Source organism: Marmota flaviventris, chromosome 14 (assembly GCF_047511675.1).
Source record: "Marmota flaviventris isolate mMarFla1 chromosome 14, mMarFla1.hap1, whole genome shotgun sequence".
In the NCBI taxonomy this organism is placed as follows: domain Eukaryota; kingdom Metazoa; phylum Chordata; class Mammalia; order Rodentia; family Sciuridae; genus Marmota; species Marmota flaviventris.
Window position 1 is genome coordinate 94,172,403 of NC_092511.1, and position 24,692 is coordinate 94,197,094.

The following is a 24,692-nucleotide window of genomic DNA, read 5'->3' on the forward strand; positions in this document are numbered from 1 at the left end:
AAAAAAAGCATACCCCCTGTGTCCCCTCTGTATTCATCTGCCATAAGTTAATGCCCCATTCGCTGCACATCTGTGACAGCCTCATTCTCTGAACAATTTAGCGCTGCCCTGCACCTACAATAACAATTGGAGTCAGCATCCTAAATTACAACATCCATCTGCCACTCTTCCACACGCTAGCAGCATCTGAAATAATGCCAAGGTGTGTTTGAGAATATGCAAAAAATCATTTTAACAATATTAAATAAGAAACATTCTTTTAAAAGTACAAACTACGTGGCTTTACTTTAGGTCACATATTCAATATCATGCTAAGTGAAATAAACCAATCCCTCCCACTCCCCCACCCCCACAAACGAAGGCCAAATGTTCTTTCTGATAGGAGGATGCTAAGGCATATTGGGGGTGGGGAAGAAGAATAGAAGTGCATTGGATTAAACAAAGGGGAATGGAGGGAAGGGATGGGAGATGGAAATAGGAAAGACAGTAGAATGAATTGGCCATAACTTTTCTATGTTCATATATGCATACACAACCAGTGAAACTCCACATCATGGATCATGTGCAACCACAAGAATGGGATCCCAATTAGAATAAGTTATACTCCATGTATGCACAATGTGTCAAAATACACTCTACTGTTGTGCATATCTAAAAAGATTAAAGCAGAGCAAAAATATTGAGAGAGAGAGAGAGAGAGTCCTGCCTAGGAAGAAAAACACCTTTTTCATTATATGGTGATGGTTATTGTTGAATTTGGAGAAAGAACAACATAGTTTCATAAATCTTGCATCTGACATTGTCTTATGCACACCTTTGTCAAAATGCATTAGCTTATAGCTTATGGGGGATTTATTGATGCAATTAGACCAAGAAAATACACTTTTGCTGGTTTTAAAGTATTCTATCCAAGGATTTGCAAGTCTTCAAAGTTCCTGTGGAGCTTAAGGGAAGGATGATGTATTATCCCCGTTTCTCTGATGGGAAGACTTGCTCAGGCAGGTGAAATGAGAGCTGGCAGGTGAGCAAAGTCAGAACCTCTAATTTGTTTGAGAGACCGACCCATGTGAGGGTCGGTTCAACCAATATCAGATGACCATTCTTCACAGGGTTCCCCCTTTCCGTCTTACAGTTGTATTTGACAGATCACGAAGGGGGGGGGGTCTTTATGGAACTTGAGTTCTTCATGTCAGCTCCAAGGACTGATGAGAAGGCAGGGATCGGTGTCCATCTGGAGGGCAGCCAGAGTGATGGGCACTTTAGCCACGTGGGACCCACGGTGCATCTCACAGGCTCCCTTCTGAGGCTCATAACTGATCCACACTCTCTCGTGTCTGGAAAACAACAGTGTTGGGTTTTGCTTTCAAAGGATCTCAAGGACATTTCTCAAAACTTGTAGCTCCCCTTCCAGTCCCTTTTCCTAAAGGGAGTCCACATGCTTCCCATGCCGCCCCCCTTGCCTCATCTCCATATTGCGAGTTTTCCTGTGAAACTGGCACTAGACCTTGAACATCCCCCTGAGAAATTAGAATCTCCCTTAGAAGGGTATATGCACAAATTTCCTGTTTAGGTGCCTGGTTAAGGACAAGAATGTGGTAGAAGAATTCAAATAGTGGCTCCTACAGCAGGAATGTTTATCTTTTCCTTTTGAACTTTCCTTCCTTACAGCTCATCCAGGTATTGTTGGAAGACAAGGCTACTGAAAGCACTATCAAACTCAGCCTTCCTGTGGGACAAGAGGCCCTCATAACCCTCAAAGACGGACAAAAATTTGTGATTCATATATCAGATGTACCCCAGAGCTCTGATAATATTTATTTCAGAGAAAGCAATGCTAATATGCAAGATGGTTTATTTGAATAGGGCATGAGGAAACAGATTTGCATTCCTACAAATGTATTCTAATGCTTTTTTTAATTGGTAAGAAAGAAAATTTTTATGTATATAATAGTTGTAGCATTTTGCGTTTATATGTATTTCAGGGAGTTGATTTTGATCAAACTATAAACTGATTTGGAGAATACTTTTTGCTTCCATTGCTTTTCTTTTGGGGTCTCTCCAAGTATTTCTATTTGGTGACTCAACAGAAGAGAAACCTGAGAAATCTTGTTGGGAGTAAGAAACAGTTAAGTCTCCAGAGAAAGATAAAAGTTTGAAGAGTACAAACTGGTACAAACAATAAAATACCAGTGGTAATATTTTTCTTCCCCTTAATACAGACCCAATTGAAACAGGTTTTGTAGAAGACCCCTCAGGCATTGAGGCACAGAATTTAATAGTCCTGTTATGCTCACTCATTAAATGCTTTTGGTTCACCATCCCAGTTCTCTTAAAATGAGACAAAATTGGGGATGCAAAAACGTCTGCAACAAATGCCAATGTCCTTCCTGCTTTGAATCACTTTTCAGTTCTCTTTTTGAAGCAAGATCCTAAAAATGCTGAAATGTAGACTCCTTTCATTATTACACCAGATCCATTTTTATGTAACTGACTATGATATTTAAAAGGAATTTAAGAATTCACACTTAACATGATTTCTGGTAAAAAAAGGAAAGCATATAGAATATTTTATTGATCTCATATTGCATATGAAAAGAACTAAATGACATTTACATTCACATATGAAACGAATTAGATTTCCTATAAAATAAATTCAACTTCCCTAAGTGCTTAGAAATTTTAAGGAAACAAAGGAACAGTATGTCCCCAGATTCACTAAGAACTATTCGTTGTTCATGGTTTAAAAAATAATGTTTTGGAGACCTTTACAATTGCATTTACTAGATTATCTCATTTCTTGAGCAATTGGGAAGGAGTCGTTCTTGGTGGAAGAATAATGTGGAAACACTGATCCTTTTCTTGCTGCTCGTAGATTTGCATGTACTTTGTTTGCTCAGGTGTAAGCAGGACAGTTGATGGTCTGAGTCATGGAATAAAAGCAACAACAGGATTTATAAGTCTGGGAACAGTTGGTTTTGTTTGCATATTTTGGGGTAAACTGATTAGCTAAGAGCTAGCTGATGTCATTCTGGACATTCTGTTCTTGAATGCCCTGATTTATCAAAGAAAGCAATCTGTAGGGTTTCAGGTTAGGATGAAAGATGAAGATTGGTAATAACAGAGAGGAGAGGGAGGCTTCTGGAACTGTTTTTTTTTTTTTTTTTTGCAGTGCTGGGGTTGAACCCAGGGCCTCATACACGCTAGGCAGGTGCTCCACCACCAAGCTCTCTCTGTAGCTTAAACAGTTGTGATTTTTTTATTGTTCTGATTTCTGACTTGATCTTGAATGGCTGTGAACCAAGACAGCCACTCTCTAGGAGATGGGGGATATAGAGGTAAGAGTTAGGTTCGGTTGTACTCAGGTGAGACACGAAGAGGGGGTAAGACCAAACTGCACGAAGCAGAAGAAATGTATTTCTCACAGTCTCCTAGAGAGGCTAGGAATGACATAGTCGGGAGGCCAGTGGAAAGTCTGGAGGTGTGCCTTTATGGAGTCCCTTAAGGTTTCCCAGAGGACCATGAATTGGCTGGTTGAAACCCTGGTGAAAAGGGGAAAGGGGATCATTTACAACTCTGATGCTGACCATTAGGATTTATTGTGGTCAGAAGATGTGGAAAGTGTTGGGTTTGGGGTCAGTGAGATGAGGAACAAGCTGTTTATATGGCAAACACCCATAGCGGGAGGGGAGTTTTAACTAAGCCAAATTTGATGGCCTGTGTCTGGGTTTCAAGCAACTTGTACTAGGCCTAAAATCAGATGCTGTTATGATTTGGGTCTGCAGGGTCCCCCTGAAAGCGCATATGTGGGGCAATGCAGCAGTTTCAGAGTTGAAAAGATTGGATCTTGAGGGCTCTGACCTCATTAGTGAATTGATCCACTTGATGAATTAATCCTTTGGATGGACTTACTGGGAGGTGGTGAAAATGATAGACTCATGGGACATGGATGGAGGAAGTAAGTCACTGGGGACAGGGCCTTGAGGAGTATATCTGTCCCTGGCTCTTTGCTGTCTCACTTGGCTTCCTAGCTGCCGTTAATTGAGCAACGTTCCTCCATCATGCCCTTCCGCCATGTTTCTGCCTTGGAGCTGATTAACCATGGAATGAATCCTCTGAAACCTTGAGATAAAATTAATCTTTTCTCCTCTAAGTTGTTCTTGTCAGGTGTTTTGGTCCCAGTGACAAAAAGCTGACTAACACGTTAGTCAGCCATGTCCTTATGTCATAAACTCTACTGAATTTATGCTCCAGCTGTTGGTCTAAGAGAATGGCCATCAATACAGTGTAGTGTGTTCATTGATTCAATTACCTTTTTTTAACATATATTATGTTTGAAAATGTGTCTTAAAAAATAAAAGGAACTGTCTATGCAATGAGAATTAGGCTGGAATTTCCTGGTGGGAGAAGGGTTAAAACGATACCCAGAAAACTTCCAAGAGAAAGTAAGCCAGGTTTGGAAAGCCACTTGGGCCTCCAAGCACTGGTATGAGGACAGAACTACACCTGTCACATAGATGTGTCTTTGTTTTTAACTCCCTTGCAGAGGCAGGAGGCCAAACAAGGAGAGAGAAAATCCAGCCACATCTGTCTCTCCCACTACTGGCCTCGAGTCTTCCAGATGTTCTCAGCCCAGCAGGAGAAGAAGCTTTTATTGTTAATCCAGTTTAGCATTTTGATTATTACCCTGGTCTGGACATTTTAATTACTGAACAGAGATGATTTCCTCTTATTTGAACACAAATATGAACAATCTTCCTATCCCATGCCTTGAAATTGAATTTTTATCCAAGAGCCAGGAAAAAAAAAAATTCACAAAGCAGGTTGTAAAACTTGTTTTCTGCATATCGTGGGTAGATTTCAAGGGTGGGTTTGCTATTGCAGCAACACAAACTAATCCTCAGTGGCCTAAACCCACCTCTATTTACTTATTATTCCTCACCAGTCCACAGTTTGCTTTGGATATTTGCTGGTCTCGTCTTGACTTAATGAATCTCAGCCGGACTTGCTCAGCCATCGAGGTCCCCAACACGTTCACTAGGAGCTGGCCAGTCCCAGATGCCTTGGCTGGGGTGACCTGGCCCACTTCCCTCCAGCAGGCAAGTCTGAGCACATCCTCACGGCAGAGCGACATTCCAAGAGAACAGAAGTGGAAAAACACAAATGCATTGTCACTCTTGTGCTTGCATCAAATGTGTCCTTGTGCCTTTGGCTCCAGTCATTGCCAAGCTGAGTCAAGGAGAGGACACCTAATGGATGGACACCGGGTGGCGTTCAACAACTGGAGCTGTTCAGCTCACGGCATGATACATCTTATCAAGTTCAGCTAAATCATTATCTGAATTGTCGTGTTTGGCAAACAGGCTCACGGAAATGACCTGCTCAAGGTCACCAGGTGGAGGCCAGACCTTGACCAACTGTATGGGTTCTACAGCCACCACCAGGGTATTCCCAGCTGTGACATTATTGCAGCACTGCACTGCATGCAACTGACCTTGACATGAAACAGACACTGGGTCCTCAGATATGCGTACCCGCAATAGTGTTTTCTGAAACAGTAGTTTGAAATAAGAATAATAAGGAGAACAGAAATTTCCCCAGGGCATATCACTGATTGTCAACATGGTACTTACAGAAAGAGGCACATCACCCTTCTCTTCAGAAAAAAAAAAATAGCTACGCCCACGTAGATCTTGGAACATAAATTTTCACTCATGATGATAAGTTGGAAGCCCACTACTGTTCTGGCAGCAGACAGATTCTCCAGAAACACATTTGGTCTAAAATTTATAGCACTGTGTTCTAAAATTAAGTATCTGTCATGTGTTTATTCTTTCACCAGGTACACTTTAAATACTACCGATCATCCGTGAATAAAACAGGCAAATCCCTGCTCATACGGAGCTTATGTTCCCAGTAGAGAAAGACAAACACTGAACTAATCAACAAATAAGAGCCAAATATCTTAGGTGTGAAAATAACACACAATGAGAGGAAAGGGTCATGAGAGTGTGGGTGTTGCTTTTTGTTTGCATGTGTAGTACTGGGGATTGTACTCAGGGCTTCACATATATCAGGCAAACACTCTACCACTGAGCTATGAGACAAAGTCTCACTACATTGTGGAGGCTAGCCTCCAAGTTGCAATCCTCCTGCCTCAGTCTCCCAAGTAGCCAGGATTACAGGTGTGCACCACACCTGGTGGATGTTGCTCTCTAAAGGACCAACCAGAACCTTTCTCACAAGGTATGATTTGAGGAAAGTAGGAGAAAGAGAATCTGTAAGACTTCTGGAAGGGCAAGAGAATCAGAGAAGTCGGTAGCCCTGACAGGCAGCTCAATGTCCCTCTGGAAATTGATGGCTATGAATTTAAAGTGATGAGGGATTCATAATCATTATTGGTTCCCAGGAAATAAATGTGTGTGTGTGTGTGTGTGTGTGTATGCCTGTGTGTGTGTTTTAAAGTGATCAAGCAACTTGGAGGACACAAAAGAGTCCAGATTATAATCTAAGAGAGAGTGGGCATAGCGGAGGCTGCTTTCTCTAATCAAAGCAAATATGAACTTCAATTTTGGTGACTTCGGGTGAAGAGGGCTCAGCCAGAGTGGGGAGTCCACAAGTAAACCCTCTCCATCCTAAATCAGAACAACCAAAAGGCAGCCCGTTCTGGGTAAGGATGAGCCAGAGGTAAACTGTTCCTCCTCCTCTGGAGAAGAAAAGGAAAGTGGCTGAGTAGATTGGAGAAGGGGAACAGCTGTCCTGAGAAATAGTGGCCAAAAGCTTGCCCCAGAGCATATTCTTTAACTTGGAATTTTCAAAAAGATATGCATTCCCTAAAATTCTCCCATTTAATATGTGCAATCACTAGTTTTTAGGATGTTTAGAGTTGTGACCTAATTTTAGAACCTTCTCATTGCCCCAGAAAGAAACCCAAATGCATTGTCAGTCAGCTCCTCTTCCCCCCTTTTCCCAGCCTCCAGGAACTGCTCCTTCTATTGGCAAACATTCCATTATAAGAATATATCACATTTTAGTTATCCATTCATCCCTTGATGGACATTTAAGTGGCTTCCACATTTGTCTATTATGAATAATGCTTCAACAAACATTTGTGTGGGATCTTTTGTGGGCACATGTTTTCATATTTCTTGGGTGTGTACACAGGGGTAAAATTTCTGGTTCATATGGTAAAATGTTGAACCCTCAGAGGAACTGCCAAACAGTTTTCTAAAGTGGCTGCACCGTTTTGTATTTGTTATGGTTTGGATATGAGATGTCCCATGATTAGATTATGAGAGCTGTAAGCCCATCCGTGGATTAATCCATTTTATGGGCTAGTGATTTGAAGGGATGACTATATTGGGTGATAACATGGGTGAAGTAGAGGATGTGTTTTGGAGGCTTATATTTTGTCCCTGTCCACCCCCACTGTCTGCTTCCTGACTGCTTTGAGCCACAGCTTTCTTTTGCCAATCTCTTCCACCATGATGTTCTGACTTACCTTAGCAGAACATCATGGTGGAATGGAGTCAGCCAACCATGAACTGAACCTCTGAAACCATGAACCACAATAAACTTTTCCTCCTCCAAGTCGTACTTGTCAGGCATCTCAGTCGTAGTGACAAAAAACTGACTATCACAATATTCCCACCACCAGAGTACTGAAGAATCATATTTTTTTCACATTTTGCCAACATTTATTACCTTTTTTATTATAGCCATCCTAATACATGTGAAGGGGTATCTCATTGTGATTTTCATTTGTATTTTTCTAATGAATATGGAAGAGCATCTTTTCCTATGCTTATTGGTCATTTGCATATCTTCTTTGGAGAAATATTTATTCATATCCTTTGCCCAATTAAAAAAAATGTGTTTTTTATTTTCTTGTTATTGAGTTGTAAATAATCTTTGTATATTCTGGATTTAAGTCCCTTATAGATACATGATTTGCAAATGTTATAATAGTGAATACTTTAATATGTCTCCGTAACAAAAGTCTTTTGTCACACATAATAAAAGAGACAATATTATCTAATATATAACCCATATCAGCAAACAGATAGAAGATACCAAAAAAAAAAAAAACCCACACAGAAATTTTGGAGCTTAAAAAAAGTAACTACATTGAAAAATTCACTACAAGAGCCAAACAGTGAACTTGATCAAGCAGAAGAAAAAATAAGTAGACTCGAAGACAGATCATTGGAAATTGTCTAATCAGAAGAGCAAAAAGAAAAATTAATGAAAAAGACTAAGGAATTTCTGAGCACCATCAAGGGTGCTAATAAATGCATGACAGAAATGCCAAAAAGAAGAGAGAGAAAGAGGGATAAAGTTTATTTGAAGAAACAGTGGCTGAAAACTGCCCAGATCTGGAGAAGGAAATGAACATCCTGATTGAGGAAGTTCCATGGACCCCAACCACAAAGAACCACATTAACACTCATGATAACTGAATCACCAAAAATCAAAGACAATTTTGAAAACAGCTAAAAATTTTTAAAAGTAAAATAAAAAGTGGCTTATATTGTGCAAGAAAGCTCTCCATAAGACTATCAGCAGATTCTCAGAAGAAATTTTACAGGCCAGAAGGGAGTAGGATGATACATTCAAAATACTGAAAGAAAAACCTACAGAAAGCCTACCATCTTTGGCAAAACTATCCTTCAAAAATGAAGGAGGGAAAAAAGACTGTCCCAGGTAAACAAGAGCTAAAGGAATTCTTCATCACTACGCCTACAGAAGATGCAAAAGGGCATCCTTTAGGTTCAAACAAGAGGACATTAGATAACAACAAGAAATCATGTGGAAGTATGAAGCTTACTTGCAAAGGTAAATATACTGATAAATACAGATTACTGCAAGGGTGTTATAGTGTGTAAATCACTTTTAATTCTGATATAGAAGTTAAAAGACAAAATCATAACAAATAACTACAAATTATATTAGTCATATACAAAATAAAAAGATGTAATTTGTGACATTAATAGCATGAAGTTGGGCTGGGAGTAGAGCTTAATAGAAGAGCACTGGCCTAGCACGCTAGAACCCCGGGTTTGATCCCCAGTGTGGCAAAACAAACCAAGCACAATACAGAACTGGGGGGAGGAAGAAAAAGAGTAGGACTTTTTTTATGTAATTGAAGCTAAGTTGTTACTAGTTTCAAACAGATTATTGTAACTATAAGATGTTTTGTGCAAGTTTCACAATATCCCTAGAGAAGGTTATCTGTAGGTTTCTGTAGATGATGCAGAAAAGAAAATGAGAAAAGAATCACAGTCTGTCACTATAAAAGTGTTAATGTAACACAAAAGCTACAAGGCAGAAAACAGGGAACAAAGTAGCAGTAGTAAGTTCTTTATTTTCATAACAATTTTAAATGTAAATGATTCAAACTCCCCAATTTAAAAAAAAAAACCACAGTAAATGGACTTAAGAAAAAAAATCCAACTATGCTGTTTATTAAAGACTAAAGTTAGACCTAAGGACATACATAGACTAGAAGTGAAAAGATAGAAAAGATCGTTCATGCAAATGGTAGCCAAAAGAGAACAAAGAAACTGTTTTTATGACACAAAATAGATTTTGGTGTCAAAACGTGTCCCAAGAGGGAGCTGGGGTGTGGCTCAGCAGTAGAGCTCTCGCCTAGCAGATGTGAGGCCCTGGGTTCAATCTTCAGCACCACATAAAAATAAATATACAAAATAAAGGTATTGTGTACAACTAAGAAATAAATATTTTTTAAAAAAAACGTGTCACAAGAAACAAAGAAGGACATTATATAATATTGAAAGAATCAACTCACCAGGAATATAGAAAAATTATAAATATATATGCACTCAACATCAGAGTACCCAAATATAAGGAGTAAGTACTAACAAAACTGAAGGAGGGGCCGAGAATGTACCTCAGTGGTGAAGTGTGTGCTTACCATTTAGGAGGCCTTGGAGTCAGTCCCAGCAATGTCAAAAACAAAACAAAACAAAAACCAAACCAGAAAAACTTGAATAGAGAAACAAATAATGACACAACAATAATAGGAGACTTCAATGCACCACTTTAAATAATAGATCATCCAGACGGATCGATAAGATAACAGAGTATTTGGACAACATTATAGACCAATCAAGCATAACAGACATATGTAGAACATTCCACCTGACAGCAGTAGAACACACCTTCTTCCCAAGCAAACCAGAATGTTCTTCAGACTAGATCACATGGTAAGTCGCATGACAAGTTTTAACAACTTAACAAAATATTGAAATTATACCACAGAGGGATGAAACTAGACATCAGTAGCAGAGACAAAAATGAAATAAAATAAAATATACTAAAATTTATGGGATGCAGCAAAAGCAGTATCAAGAGAAATTTATAGCAGCAAACATCTACATTTAGAAAGATCAAAAAACCTAACTTTACAACTCAAGGAACTAGCAAAAGATGAAAATCCAAAGTATAAAATTGGTAGAAGGAAGGATAATGAAGATTAGAAGAGAATAGACAAAGCACAAAATAGAAAAAAATAGAAGAAAATTCCATGCTACAACTCAATAACAACAACAAACCGTCATTTCAAAATGGGCAAAGAACTCAATGGGTTTTTCTCCAAAGAAGATAAACAACTGACCGACAGATGCATGAAAAGATGCTCATATCACTAATGATCAGGGAAATGCAAATCAAAATACACACACACACACACACACACACACACACATCCCAGAAAATAACAAGTGCTGGACCCTGTGTTAGTAAGCATGCAAAATGGCATGGTAGCCCTGGAAAACAATGTGGAGGTTGCTCAAAAATAGGATTGCCATAAGGTCCAACAATCCAGCTTCTGGGTATTTATTTATCCAAGAGAATTAAGAACAGGGTATTCTACCCCCCCTAATTTTTTTTTATTGGTGCATAATAATTATAGTTTCATTGTGGCGTATTTGTACATAACATCATTTGGTCAATTTAATTTCCCAGTACCTCGATTCCTACCTCTGCCCCCTCCCCTTCTCCTACTCTACTGACCTCCTTTCCATTTTCATGAGATCCTCCTCCCTTTCTCCAATTTTCTCTCTAGCTTCCACATATGAGAGAAAACATACGAACCATTTGTTGAAGAGACTGCTCTCCCCTGAGTAGAATGACTAAATCTGACTTACTTTGCTTAACATGATATTCTCCCTTTCCACTTATTTTCGAGAAAATGACATTATTTCATTCTTCTTTATGATCAAATAAAACTCCCATTTGTGTGTGGCAGTGGGGGGGGGCATTTATTTATTCATTGACAGACACCTAGGTTGGCTCCATAACTTGGCTATTGTGCCATTGTGAATTATAATATAATAAACGTGGGTATGCATGTATCACTGTAGTATGCTGATGAATGATATAGGTGGGTCATATGGTGATTCTATTCCTAATTTGCTGAGGAAATTGATTCCATAGTGGCTGTACGAATTCACATTTCCACCAAAGTGTAGGCATTCCTAGCTCTAAACTTTCCTCTTAGAACTGCTTTCAATGTATCCCACAGGTTCTCATAAGTTGTATTTTTATTCTCATTTGATTCTACGAATTTTTAAATTTCTCCTCTGATTTCTTCAAAGGTTAACTTATCATTCCAAAGTGTATTGGAGAACAGAGTCTGGAAGAGATATTCATACTCCCGGGTTCTTTCCATGGGTAAATGTTACAAAAATGCTGAATGAAATAAATCAGTCACAGAAAGACAAATACTGCATTATTACATTTATCTAAGGTATCTAAAGGAGTCAAATTCATAAAAAGAGAGAGTAGAGTATTGGCTCTCAGTAGCCATACAAAAAAGGAATGGAGAGTTACTGTTGGGTGGAAACAGTTTCAGTCCTGCAAGATGAAACAATCCTAGGATCTGCTGTATGATGATGTGCACATAGTTGAGAATTCATCTGATGTGTTTCTACCATGGTAAAAATGAATAGGCAAAAGACATTAATAGGTAATTAACAAAAGACATTAAAATGGCCAATAAATATAGAAAAGTGACCTTCTAGAGTGGTCATCAGGTAAATCATATTAAAATAAAAAGAAGACACCATTGCTTATCCACCAGATTTGGGGGGGGGACATGAATAAAAATTAAAAAAAACCTAACAATAATCTACATTGATAAAAATGAGGAAAAACAGGAACTCTCATACTTGGTAGTAGCTGTTGGTATAATCAATTTCTAAATCAGTTTGACTTCATGTAATAACATTAAACACAGTCACACCCATATCTTGACTAACATATAGGTTTAAGGAAATAGGTATCTAAATCTCTCCTAAACGATACACAATCTCTAACTTTTCAAAACTATTCAAACAAGTCTGAACTCTGTATCAGTTTAAGAAATCTCTGGAAAACTATCTCCTAAAAGTTGAGTGACCTGTTAGATATTTGGGATAAGTAGCCAAAAGACGAATAAAAATGTCTATCATGTATTGAGCATTCACTTGGTTCATGAAATATGGTGGGTTTGGAAGGTGATTATTGTTCACTCTCTTAAATCCCCTTCAAGTTTGGATCTAACTGGGAAAGTATCAGAAGGCTTAATAGAGATAAATCTAGTAAGGAAATTTTGACCAAATAAGACTCCTGCATAACTCTTAAGATTATTGCCTTAGTCACAGATAGGACATGGCAGTCACATATCTGCATTTTCTTGACAAGACAGTGAAGACAGAGGGGTCAAATGATGTACTACTATCACCCATCGAGGATGTGACAGGGTAGGATAGGTTAAGATGGTTATTGTCCTTAGAAAGAAAATGAGCTTTGGCATTAGATAGAATTGCTGTCAATCTTTCCCACTGCTTACTCGGTTTTCTTTGACTAATAAGATGGAGATAAAATTCCTACCTTGGGTTCAGTTAACAAAATACTTTCTTGAGTCAGGACCCATGCTTTTCATGACTTACTATACTGCTTCTCTCAAGACTGTGACATCACTCCGAGGCTGGGCATGGAGGATCACACCTGTAATCCCCACAGTTTGGGATGCTGAGGCAGGAGGATTACAAGTTCAGGGCAAATTAGTGAGGTGCTCAGTGGTAAAGTGCTATTGGGTTCAATCCCTGGTATAAAAAAAAATTCCACAGGTAGGACAGGGGAAGAGTGCGAGCCAGAAAGTTTGAAAGTGGGAGCCATGGGAGTAGATGGAATTACTCAGGAAGGGAATGGAGAACAGAAAGGAAAGGCTAGGTACAACAGACTAGATAAGTTAGAAAAGAGACTTATTTTAGCTGAAGGTAATGGAGGAGCATGGACCAGTAGCCACTCTGGTGATGGCCTTCTTGCTAGCAGTATTGAGGTGACCAAGAGCATTTCATGGCAAGAGAAAGGGAGTGTGTGTGTGTGTGTGTGTGTGTGTGTGTGTGTGTGTGTTCATGCGCACGCGCGTTTGTGTTCTCTCTCCCTCTTCTTATAAAACCACAAGGATTCAATCATGGACTCTACCCTGAGAACCTTTCAATTCCAATCACTTCTCAAAGGGCCCACTGCCCTAAACACAATTGGATTATGTCTCCACCCTTATCATACCTCAAAATGGGAATTGAATTTCAACACACGAAGCCTTGGGGGACAAACTCAAACCACATCCAAACTATAAGAATAATACTTTAATCCAATTATTTTCCCACTCTACCCATCACCTCTGGACAGTAGCTCCCCTTTCCTTTACTTAAATGTAAACAACTTGCTTCTGCTTTGAGATTAATTGGGGGCAATGCCCGCGAGACAGAGCAAAGTGTAAGATGGTTATTGTCCATAGAAAGAAAATGAGCTTTGGCATTAGGCAGAATTGCTGTCAATCTTTCCCACTGCTTACTCGGCTTTCTTTGTCTAATAAGACGGAGATAAAATTCCTACCTTGGGTTCAGTTAACAAAATACATAGTTGGCTCCGTGTCACACACTGTTCTAAGCCTGTTCAAAATATTAAATAATTTAACCCTCCCATCCATCATGCCTTGGAGATATTGTCTTCATTTTCTAATTAAAGAAATGGTCCACGGAGGAGTTAAGTGACTTGGCAGGGTCACACAGCTGTGGAGCAGAGGAGTGTTATCTATCCATCCTGCAGAAGACGTACCCATCCCGGGACCTGGCATGCGATAAAGGCTCTGCACACTGCAGCTGCGGCTGCCGTACACGCAGCATTTGAGTGGAATCTGGTCTTCCAGGAACCTCGGTTTCTCTAAGTGGCGTGGGGCTGTGAGGGCACCCCTGGGGCTAGCCCCGGGACCCCACCCAGGAATCCTGCGGTGGTCAGCAGGGGTTTCAGCTCCTCTTCTCCGCCTCCGGAGGGCGCTGTGGTCCTTGCCGGCCGCGAGCTCGCTGCTAGCGGTCCCCGCGGCAAGGCTCGCTGCCTGCAAGATGTCCGTGCGCCGGGGCGAGCGGTCCGCGCGGCTCGGGACCCGCCTCTCCTGGCTGCTGTGCTGCAGCGCCCTGCTGTCCCCAGCCGCCGGGTACGTGATTGTGAGCTCTGTGTCCTGGGCTGTCACCAACGAGGTGGATGAAGAGCTGGACAGCGCCTCCACCGAGGAAGCGCTGCCCGCGCTGCTGGAGGACTCTGGCAGCATCTGGCAGCAGAGCTTCCCAGCCTCGGCTCACAAGGAGGACGCGCACTTGCGGCCCCGGACAGGTGCTGCCCGCGCCAGGCCACCCCCGGCGCCCCCAGGGATGTTCTCCTACCGGCGGGAAAGCGGCCCGGCGGCCGGTGCGCCCCCTGACCCGAGACTGCGCGCTGGCACCGCCCGCTCCCTGGCCCACGCCAGCGCCTGGGGCTGTCTGGCCACCGTGTCCGCCCACGAGAAGGTAAGCCACCCCGGCTGGGCCCCCTGATGCGGTCGTACGTCTCGCGGTGGCCTGGCGAGTAGGCGGCGCGCCCAGGAGCCAGGGAGATGCCAGAGACCTCTCGCGTACTCAGATCTGGGTTTAACAGACGTGCCCAGTGGGCTGCATTGGACTGTGGACGCCTTGCAAATAACGGAACCAGACTGTGCTTGGGTGGGTTAGACTGGCAAAGTGTGGGAGCGGGTGTGGGGGAGGCACGGAAAACCAGCCTTCGTGCCAGATGGTTGGGGACTAAATCCCTGTCTAGAGGTGGTCAAAGAAAAATAAACGGGCGTCTGACTAGAGAGAGTCGGACAAAAGGAGTCAGAACCTTGGAACAGCGGAGTTGGCAGGAACAGCCCCTGCGGGCTCACGGAGCAAATCGTCTTCCCCATCATCTACTGACATGGAATCGAGTGGGGATGGGGAGAAAAACAATACCGCTGCTTTGATGGAAATTCATATTTACAAAAATGAAACTTGATAATTTTTTTCTGGAAAGAAGGCTTATGCAGATGTGTAAACGCTGGAATGAGCTGTCATAGGCTGTATTTTCTATGGTTCAGTCCAAACATGTTTGATTCACCTGTTAGATAAGATTGCCCCTGGAGTGCCATGGAATAAGAAATAAGAATGTAACTTCCATAAGTATACAGCGTCAGAAAGGCTTTCGAGCCCTTCAGGTGGATGTCACTGTTTTATTGCAGGGCAGTATTTTGAACTCTATTTACTTCATGCAAAAAATAATTAACATCTTTAGGATGCAATGGGCATCGCCTAGGAATCTTGACCCAGCTCTGGGTCTCTATGGCTTCCATCTGGCCAAGTCACTGGCTTCTCCATTTTGCTTTCCTCATCTATAAAATTAAGACGTTGACTAGGCAGTTTTGAAGGTCCTTTTTGCTTAAAAAGAAAATCTAAATGACATCGATACGACAATGATCTGAACCCCTTTTGTGTCAGATACTGAGCCAGTTGGATATGCCCAGCATACAAATGAGTTTTCATGGTTATAGCTTCACTCTTAAAACACAGCTTAAGAAAATACAAAGTTTAAATATAAAACTAATCTTTGTTTAAAACAAATCTTTTCGAATGAAAATCTAGTGCCAATGTATTAAAGATATTTTGACTTCCAACCAAATATCTATCTTAGCCTTTTCCAATATTGACATTTAACCCAAACTTAATAAATTCAGAAAACATTTGCATGCATGTAAAACATGACGCTGGACAGTTTATGACATGCTGAAGACGCCATCTGTAAATGATGTTATCATACTATTTCGGAGGGGTCCTTAACATTTTATATGTTTAAATGATTAAAATGCTTCCTTCTACAATTTTAAACCCCATTGCAACACTTCAAAGACAAAGACAGTCCTAGAATTCTGAGCCAAGGGACAAAGAGATGTACTTTAAGGAATAAAGTAAGATTGGGATGCTACACCAGTAGGGTTTGGGAAAACCTAAGACTTAAATATTTTTGTCTATGTCTGAGTCACAGAAACATGATACACTACCCTTCACCCACCCTATGATCACGAACAAAAACTGGTATATCATATTACTGTGACTTCCTTTATGCTAAAATGGTTGCAGCATTTTCCCCATAACTCGCTGAGTTATATAATGAAATGTTACTGATCACAATAAAAAGGCAATCAGTGAATGAGAAAACTGTATAGCCCCGAAAGAAACAATAATAGAATGTTCCTGGTGTTCAAACAGCAAGCAAGATATTAAAGTGAAGAATTAAATTCTATTCCCAAAGTTGCCAAAAATTGGGGGGAGGCATTGAAGGCAGTTAAGAGGAAGTTTGAGGAAAGGCTCACCACCACTCACACCCCCAGAAATTTCACTGCCCCTCCCCCAAAGAGCATTACATTCAATAAAGTGACTCTGTTTGCTATTCATAGGCAGCTTCAAGAATAATTCTTTAACTTTCAAACAGAATGTCACAGCTAAGCATCACTTACAGAGAAATCCTGAAGCCAGCACAAGGTGATGTGGATAGATTGGTACCACCTTGCCTTAATTTACTCCTTGTCAAACTCACTGTGACGTCATGGTCCCCCCTACACGCACAGTTCTTGGTGCTGTATTTCCTAGACAGGCTCACACCTCACATCAATCCACAATTCTGCCATTGAAAAAGACTCTTTTGATTTTTAAAATATTTATATTTTAGTTGTAGTTGGACACAATAACTTTATTTTATTTATTTATTTTTATGTGATGTTTGTTAGATCCCAGGACTGCCGTTTGGGAACTGCCTGCCCATCAGTGATGGTCCCTTCAACAACAGTACTGGAATTCCTTTCTTCTATATGACCGCCAAGGACCCTGTGGTGGCAGATCTGATGAAAAATCCCATGGCCTCGCTGATGCTGCCTGAATCGGAAGGAGAGTTTTGCAGGTAGACAAGGGTACAACTTCACTGGCACATCAGGGGACATTTTTGGCAGAGAGTTGGAGGGTGGTCCACACAGCTGTAATAGAACCTTGAAAAGTAGATCCATGTCTTTACCCTTGGAATCAGCTGAATTAGAAGTCCACCCTGACCAAGCAGTGTGATTTAGAGCAAGTTACTTAATATTTGTGAGCTCAGTTTCCTCATCTGTGAAACGGGAACACAGATGAACCTTGTTTTACATTGGGTCTGCATCTCAATAAATCCATCATAAGTTGAAAATATCATAAGCACTGAATACACCTCACCTACCTAACATCATAACAGCCTTGCCTGCCTTCAGCGTTCTTGGAACACTCACATTAGCCTATGGCCAGGCAAAATCATGGAATGCAAAGCTTTTTTTATAATAAAATGTTAATAGCTCATGTAATTTATTGGATACTTGTACTCAAAAGGAAAAAGTGAATGGTTATCCTTTATCAATAGCCCAGGAAAGGGCTAAAATGTAAAATTTAAAGTACAGTTTTTCCTGAATGTGTATCACTTTTAAACCATTATACAGACTTAAAACCAATAAGCTGAACCATCTAACTTGGAGATGTTTGTAATACTTTCTACTCCACAGGGTTACTGCAAGTGTTGGACACGAGTGCACAGCACCTGGTTCAATGGCAGCTGGATAAATGGCCATTCTTGGTATTAGGGAAAAGGGTGGAATGAGTTGGGAGTCAGTGAAGGAAGAGTCAGTTGTTTGTCTCCCTGGCACGGGCAGCATAAGCTTATTTATTGCTTTTGCAATTCATTTATATCCCATTACCCCTTGAGAGATGTATGCAATACAGATTCAGCAACCTCTAATCCATTTTCTCAAGAACTCTACAAAATAAAAGTCTTCTAAAGACATTTAAGCAAAAATGGGACATACATCCAGGCACCAACATCTGAACTCAAAATGCAACACTCAAAATCCTATCCTGCTGGGAAGATGTCTGCACCAAGCTCACGTGGGGACTGTATGTGAGAGATCCCTCCCTCCCACTCTAAAGATAGTTTGCACTGAGTGGGGGACACCTTTAACCTCCAGAACTTTAGTCATTTCACCTTTAAAATGTAGTGCTGATTTAGAAAATTAAGAGTCTTCATCCCACGTCTGAAATTCTATTATCCTTTAGGCACAGCATGAAAAACACACTAACCAAACAACTTATTGGTTCTTATGGAAGCTAATCAAAGCCACAACAGTATAAAGTGCAGCCTGCGTGAGACCCTGCCCTCCTAACTCCCACCCTAGTTGTTTACCCTTGGCAGTGAGAGACTCCAGTGGCAACACTTCAATTGACCCAGATCCCCTCCGGGTGATGGCAAGAAGCTAGGAAAAGAAATGTCTCCTTTTTCATGGAGTGCTCTCCCTGCTCTTGACCAGTCACACTTGCTGTGACCAGAAGTCTATTTCCAGGATTTCTTTCTAAACTTACAGGCTTTCCTAATTCAGGCGTCCCCAAAGCCGTCTTGCCAGGGCGTGTTGATCCCAGAACCCAGAGCAGGCGTGCCACGGACTATAGATCTGTGAACTTAGCTGCAGCAGTCCTCCAGCTAGGGAAAGGATTTGTCTTCTGGCAGGCCTAGGCAAACATCAGCGGGAGCTGAAATCTGGAGAAGTGACAAATTTAGCTGAGGGGGACAGGTCATAGAGTAACTTCCTGCAGCCTCCTGAAATACCGGGCATGCTTGCCTACACAGTCCAGGATCACGCATGCAGATGTCGTATGTAGAATATGCAAACCTCTGTGCAGCGCACTGGGTAAAAGATGAGGGATCTCATGACCAGACGTGACCACACCATGGCCAAGGGCACACCTGCAACTCTGGTCTAGGAGAAAAAGGATGAAGCACACCAGTGGGTAACTCTGTTTTTAGCAAAACTCTGTTTCTCAGAACTGCTAGCCCCTGGCATTTTTTAAGCTTCTGAAGTATTGAAACATGATGTAAATATTTACAACATTAGTTTTGCCTTAGTAAGCATTATACTTCAAAGCTAATGTTCTCGAGCAATCCCAGGGAAGACAGCTTCCCATGAACGGCTTAAGCACAGATGGGAGGTTCACATTCCAAGTTCAACATTGCAGTTTAGGTTTTACCTAAACCCCACAATCTTAGTAATGTTGAACCCAGGGGCGTAAGTCAGAACCAGGCTGCCGGCACTGAAAGACAGACCTAGAAGTCAGTCCCAAATAAATAAGCTAAGCACGGAGCTTCTGGGGCCACCAGAGCATAGTGTGACACCTGGCAGTAGCATCTGTAGCAAAGTGATACCCAGACAAGCTTTTAGGTAGTGTCAAAGGATGCACTAGCAGGAATCCAGCAAGCAGACCCTCCTTCCTGATCCTAAGTTAGTACCAGTAGGACCAGGTTCATGGTCAAGTACTTCACAGCATTTCCTATGTAGTGGGAGAGAATTGAGAAAACATCCATCTTATAATGATGATGTCGAGATAAGGCCACCTGATTCTTTCACCTTTGGAAGGCAGCTGATAGTCAGAAAAATGTAAATTGCCTTTGTTCCATGAAGAGGGATGCTGATGAACTGGAAACTTGGAACATCTCTTTTGTCGTCACGGTTCATGCGTTCTGTGTGCTCGTATTTCTCTGCTGGTTTGTGCACATACTGTGCTGCTCTAGATATCCCCACCCTAAGTGGAAGGCAGTGCTAGAACTAGACCTTTCAGCATGCTTCAGCCCAGGACTCCTGTGGGCCTAGAGGGCTTCGTTGGGGCTGGCTGGGGAACTCTCAGAAGTTGAACCATAAACCAAGTTCGGATAGAGAGGAAGCAGCATGGCCACTGACCCCTGAGGAAGGATAGCAGGACCTTCATAGCCATTTCTTGTGGACCTTGGGCATCTCCAGGAATGAAGTATTTTCAGCTGCAAGCCTGCCTCTCTCTTCATCAGGATTATCTCTGGTTCCTGCAGGGTCTGGTGGCCTCCAATAGGACAAAATCCAGGAGAAGGAGGCTTCCAAAAAATGGGGCTGAGCACAGTTCAGGCCTAAAGATGGGAGGGATGCAGGTTCGCAACTACTGCAAGGGAAGGCTGAACTGGCCCTCTGTACTTTCAGAACTCCATTTGGCAAATAAGACAATTATAGTTGTGATGTGTGTGTTTAATAAGCAGATGGATGGATGGATAGATAGATAGATAGATATACAGATACTTAGTTCATTTTCTGTTGCTATAACAAAACGCCTGAGGCTGGGTGCCTTATAAATAAAAAGAATTTATTTACATCACAGTTCAGAAGTTCAAGAGCGTAACACTGACATTTACTTGGCTCTCATGAGGGCCTTCTGGCTACATCAGAACATAGTGGATGATTTCATGGTGGAAGCACATGTGAGAGGGAGAGATCACATGGTGCATGGTGAGACCAAGGAAGAGGGATTCACAAGCTAGGCTTGCTCTTTTTATAACAACTCATTCCCATGAGAACTAACCCAGTCTGCAAATATGTGGTGCCTCCATGACCTAATTACCTTGCAGTAGGCCCCACCCTTTAAAGGTTCCACCATCTCAACACTGTCACACTGGAAATCAAGCATGGGAACCTTTGTGGGGGAACACACTCAAACCATATGCAAAGTGTGACAGACAGACAGATAGATCCTTTCCCATATTCAACTATTCTCTCTCCTGAGAACATGTACCACAATTTTCCCCAGTTGGTTTCCCAGTTGACAATTACCTTAAATTAATTCTCAAACCAGCAGCCAGGATAATCATTTAAAACCCAAATAAGATCCTGGCATTCCTCTGCTAAAACCCTTTAGGAGGAAAATGAACAGAATCCTCTGCACGACAGAGCCTCTGCATGACCAGGTATTTGCTGCCTCTCAGAATCTCGATCAGTGTCTGCCCTGTTGCTGATTGACTTAATATTTTATTTATAGCTAGTTTTGCAAATTGGAAGCATAACCTGGAAGCTCGTTGTGGTTAAGACTGACACATGGGCTTTGGCACAGAGCTAAGAAATGTCTTCCACTTGCTGGCCCCTGTATGCCTGTTGACACAGCATGCTGAAACTGGAGTTTGACATGAAACTCTATCTCTGTTTCAGCGGCAGCTCTGAGGGTCACAGCCACAAAGCCCAATTCCCCTCCTCTACCACTGAGTGGTGTGTTGCTGCTCTTCATGTGGCCTCTGCCCTCCAGTGCTGCAACAGACCCCAGGGGCTCACCTCCAGCTTCCTTCTGGGCCTCATGAATCCAAAGGATAAAATTCATGGGACAGCAGGAAGGCCAGAGTGAAAAGAGAAGGATTTATTCAAGTGTGAAGAATAATAGAAACAGGACTCTTGCAGGGACAAGAGGGGACTCCATTGGAGTTGCTCCCTGAATGCGCTAGTCTTGGGGTTTATATAGCACTTGGGCCAGTGCTAATCAGGGTTTGGAAAATGTACTAATACTACTGGTCGGCCCCACTACTGTTTTCTTGCTGCTCGTGGGGAAGTAGGAGGTTGAGGTTTGCAGGTTGAGGGTTCAGGGCTATAGCACTGTGTGGGGCAGGTGGCTGCACTGATTGGGCAGTGCCACCATAGGTGACATATCAGAGTTCCCTGGCTTGCCTCATCCCTACTTGCCCCACCTCAGGCCCAGGCTGGCATGGCAGGCTCTGTGCACTCCAGTCTACCTTGGCCACCGCCCTGTAGCTTTGAGACAAGGGCTTGGCTGCAATTCTACTAAAAAAAAAAAAAAAAAAAAAAAAAATTTTTTTTTTCTTTCCGGTCCAGTAACTGGCCTGCCTAGTAAAGATAAAATTATGTCCAAATTGAAATGAGTGAAGGAGACTGAGTTTGCGGCGCTCCATGAATCTCAGGAAATGTATTGAGGCAAAAAATGTACACCACATGGAATTCCCTCTACTGAAGCTAGGAGAAGTTAGCATCTTGAGAATAAGGAGAAGGACGAATGCCTCTTTTCATGTGACAGATTTATAGGGATCTGAAAGTTTTTAAATGAATCTATAAAATGCAACCTGGTACACGCCACCCCGTATAGTTAAGGATTTTTTTTTTTTTTTGCAAAACTTTTCATCACCCTGATCCAGTGGTCCCTGGACTCTCCCTAAAATGTTCCAGTAAAGTTACTAGATTCAGTTGGGTGACATTATCTTGATTCCAGGGCATAATGAATTGGGAGCTGTTACCCTACCCTCTGCAAGTGACTTTCAGTAATGGAAATGTACTAGCCTGGTGATTTCTATGAAACCAAGTAGCAAAGAAGCGTTGCTGGGGTAGAAGGAAATAGACTACCTACTCAGCACTTCAGTTGGTGTATAGGAAGCGGGGAGAGGAGGAGATCTGAAAGCCCTCTGGCTCCATGGCTGATTGGATCAAGACTGTTAATGACAGATACATGAGAATAACTATGTCGGTGACTATGCACACAGCAAACTCTATCTACCAAGTTCCTCATCTGTAGACTCAACCAGCTAGAGAACAAAAATATTCAGGGAAAACATTGTCTCCAGACTGAACACGTACCAACTTTTCTTGTTGTTATCCCCTAAACAAGATAGTACAACAATTATTTACACAGCATTTACATTGTATTTGGTATTATAAGTAATCTAAAATGAATTAAAGTATGTGGGGGTGGGCATGTAGGTTATGTGTAATTACTATACCATTTTGTAGAAGAGACTTGAGCATCCGCAGATTTGGGTATCTGAGGGGCATCTTAGAACCGCTCCCCCCCCCCCCCAATGGATACTGAGGGGCAGCTGTATGTATATTCTACATAGATTGCTTCATAGAATACTATCAAGTACAATCTCCCACAAATTGAGAATAGAAAAGTGACTTTCAGTAGCTTAGAGGGCACGAATGAGAGGGACATGTCTGTCGCCTGCAAAATCTTGTCCCTCCCCAACACAAAGACAAGACCCTCTTACAGGATGAGGGTTTGCAGCCTGAAGGAGCCGCAGGGCGATCATGACGTTGCTTGAGGATTATGAGGCCATTAAGTGGGTCTTATCTGCATTTCCTGTGTTTCCACTAAAGACCTGCTAAGAACTATAATTTAGCCCCCAGGAAGGCTCATGTTCTTTGCAAAATGAAGTCAAAATTAGAGTCTGACAGAAAGACAAGTATTGTTATGTTTCACTTATATACAGAAGCTACAGAAGCAGAACTCATTGAAGCAGAGAGTAGTACACTGGTTCCCAGGGACTGGAGGAGAGAGGACAGGACAGGGGAGACGGTGGTCAACGGGTCTAAACTTTCAGTTACAAGATGAACGAGTCTTGGGGATCTAATGTTGCAGCATGGTTCGTAATGAACATTTTCACAGTGTATGCGTGCATCAAATCAAACATGGTACACCTTGAATACATTCGCTCTTTATCTGACAATTAAACACTTTAAAATTTCCACTTGGCGGACGTCACACCCCTCCAAACCTCAACCTGCATATATGTCTTGCCTGATAATTGCTAGTTTATCCAGTCTGTTTTAATCAATTATTCTGTTTACTCCCGGGTGCTACAATTTCTTCATTTAATTAATTAGATGAATTAGGGATGGGAATCTATTTTCTAGCTTAAGACGGCAAACTAAGAATGATTTCAATTCAGAGCTGGGGGTGTGGTTCAGTGGTAAAGCATTTGCCGAGCACATCTGAGGCCCTGGGTTTGATCTCCAGCACCACAAATAAAAGAGAAAAAAAAAATTTCATCTTAAAAATTTCTAGGTCAGTTAGCAACACACATAAGCATGGCCTCTGCACTAAGTGAATTTACGCTAAGACCAGAGGCATGGTTTTATGAACATATAATAAATATTCATTGACAAAGAAAGGACCCCCCCCCCCCAAATCATTTTTCCATTGTAACATCTTTCTTTATGGAACAGGCAAATTTAAACACTGTAGGTTTTAGGTTGGCACCTAAGGGAGACAAGGAGACAAGTCCTCAGGACTCGGGAGGACACTTTTGTTGAATTATATTCTGCTTGTTGATATTGGGTCAATTTTCATTTTGAAGATCAAGGTATAAATGAAACCCAAAGAGATTGACCAGATGTGTTTCCTGAAATGAAAATATCTCAGTGGCTCTTTTGGACAAAGGCTAGGTTCCAAGGTAGACTTGATTTGGTTTTCGAGACAGGTAGGTCCAGAAGCACTTTTCCCCCTCTTCCCATGAAGGCGTTTAATGAAAAATTTCTGTGGATGCTGCCATGGCTCATCACCCCTCTTTACCCCCCAGGTTGAAGACATCTCTGCTTTAACAAGTGAGCAGCATCTTTTCTCAGAGCTCTTTAATTGACCACGCCCAAGTATGGTTTGGCTCGAGAGAAGATGATAAGTTCTGGGTCACAAAGGAATCTAGCTTCTGAGGAGGTGCCAGGCTATGAATGG

General features: G+C 41.7%; 2 protein-coding genes across 2 annotated transcripts in view; both read left to right on the plus strand.

The window, feature by feature from the left end:
- The window catches only part of Rfx8 (regulatory factor X8), a 66,498-nt gene extending 64,635 nt beyond the window's left edge, over nt 1-1,863 (plus strand). Inside the window, exon 15 of the mRNA XM_071601297.1 lies at nt 1,669-1,863. Coding sequence (XP_071457398.1) covers nt 1,669-1,863 — 195 coding nt within the window. The remainder of the gene's footprint in view (nt 1-1,668) is intronic.
- Nucleotides 1,864-14,408: 12,545 nt separating this feature from the next.
- Creg2 (cellular repressor of E1A stimulated genes 2) overlaps nt 14,409-24,692 on the plus strand; it is a 33,524-nt gene continuing 23,240 nt past the window's right edge. The window contains exons 1-2 of the mRNA XM_027951781.2: nt 14,409-14,849; nt 17,117-17,286. Coding sequence (XP_027807582.2) covers nt 14,409-14,849; nt 17,117-17,286 — 611 coding nt within the window. The remainder of the gene's footprint in view (nt 14,850-17,116; nt 17,287-24,692) is intronic.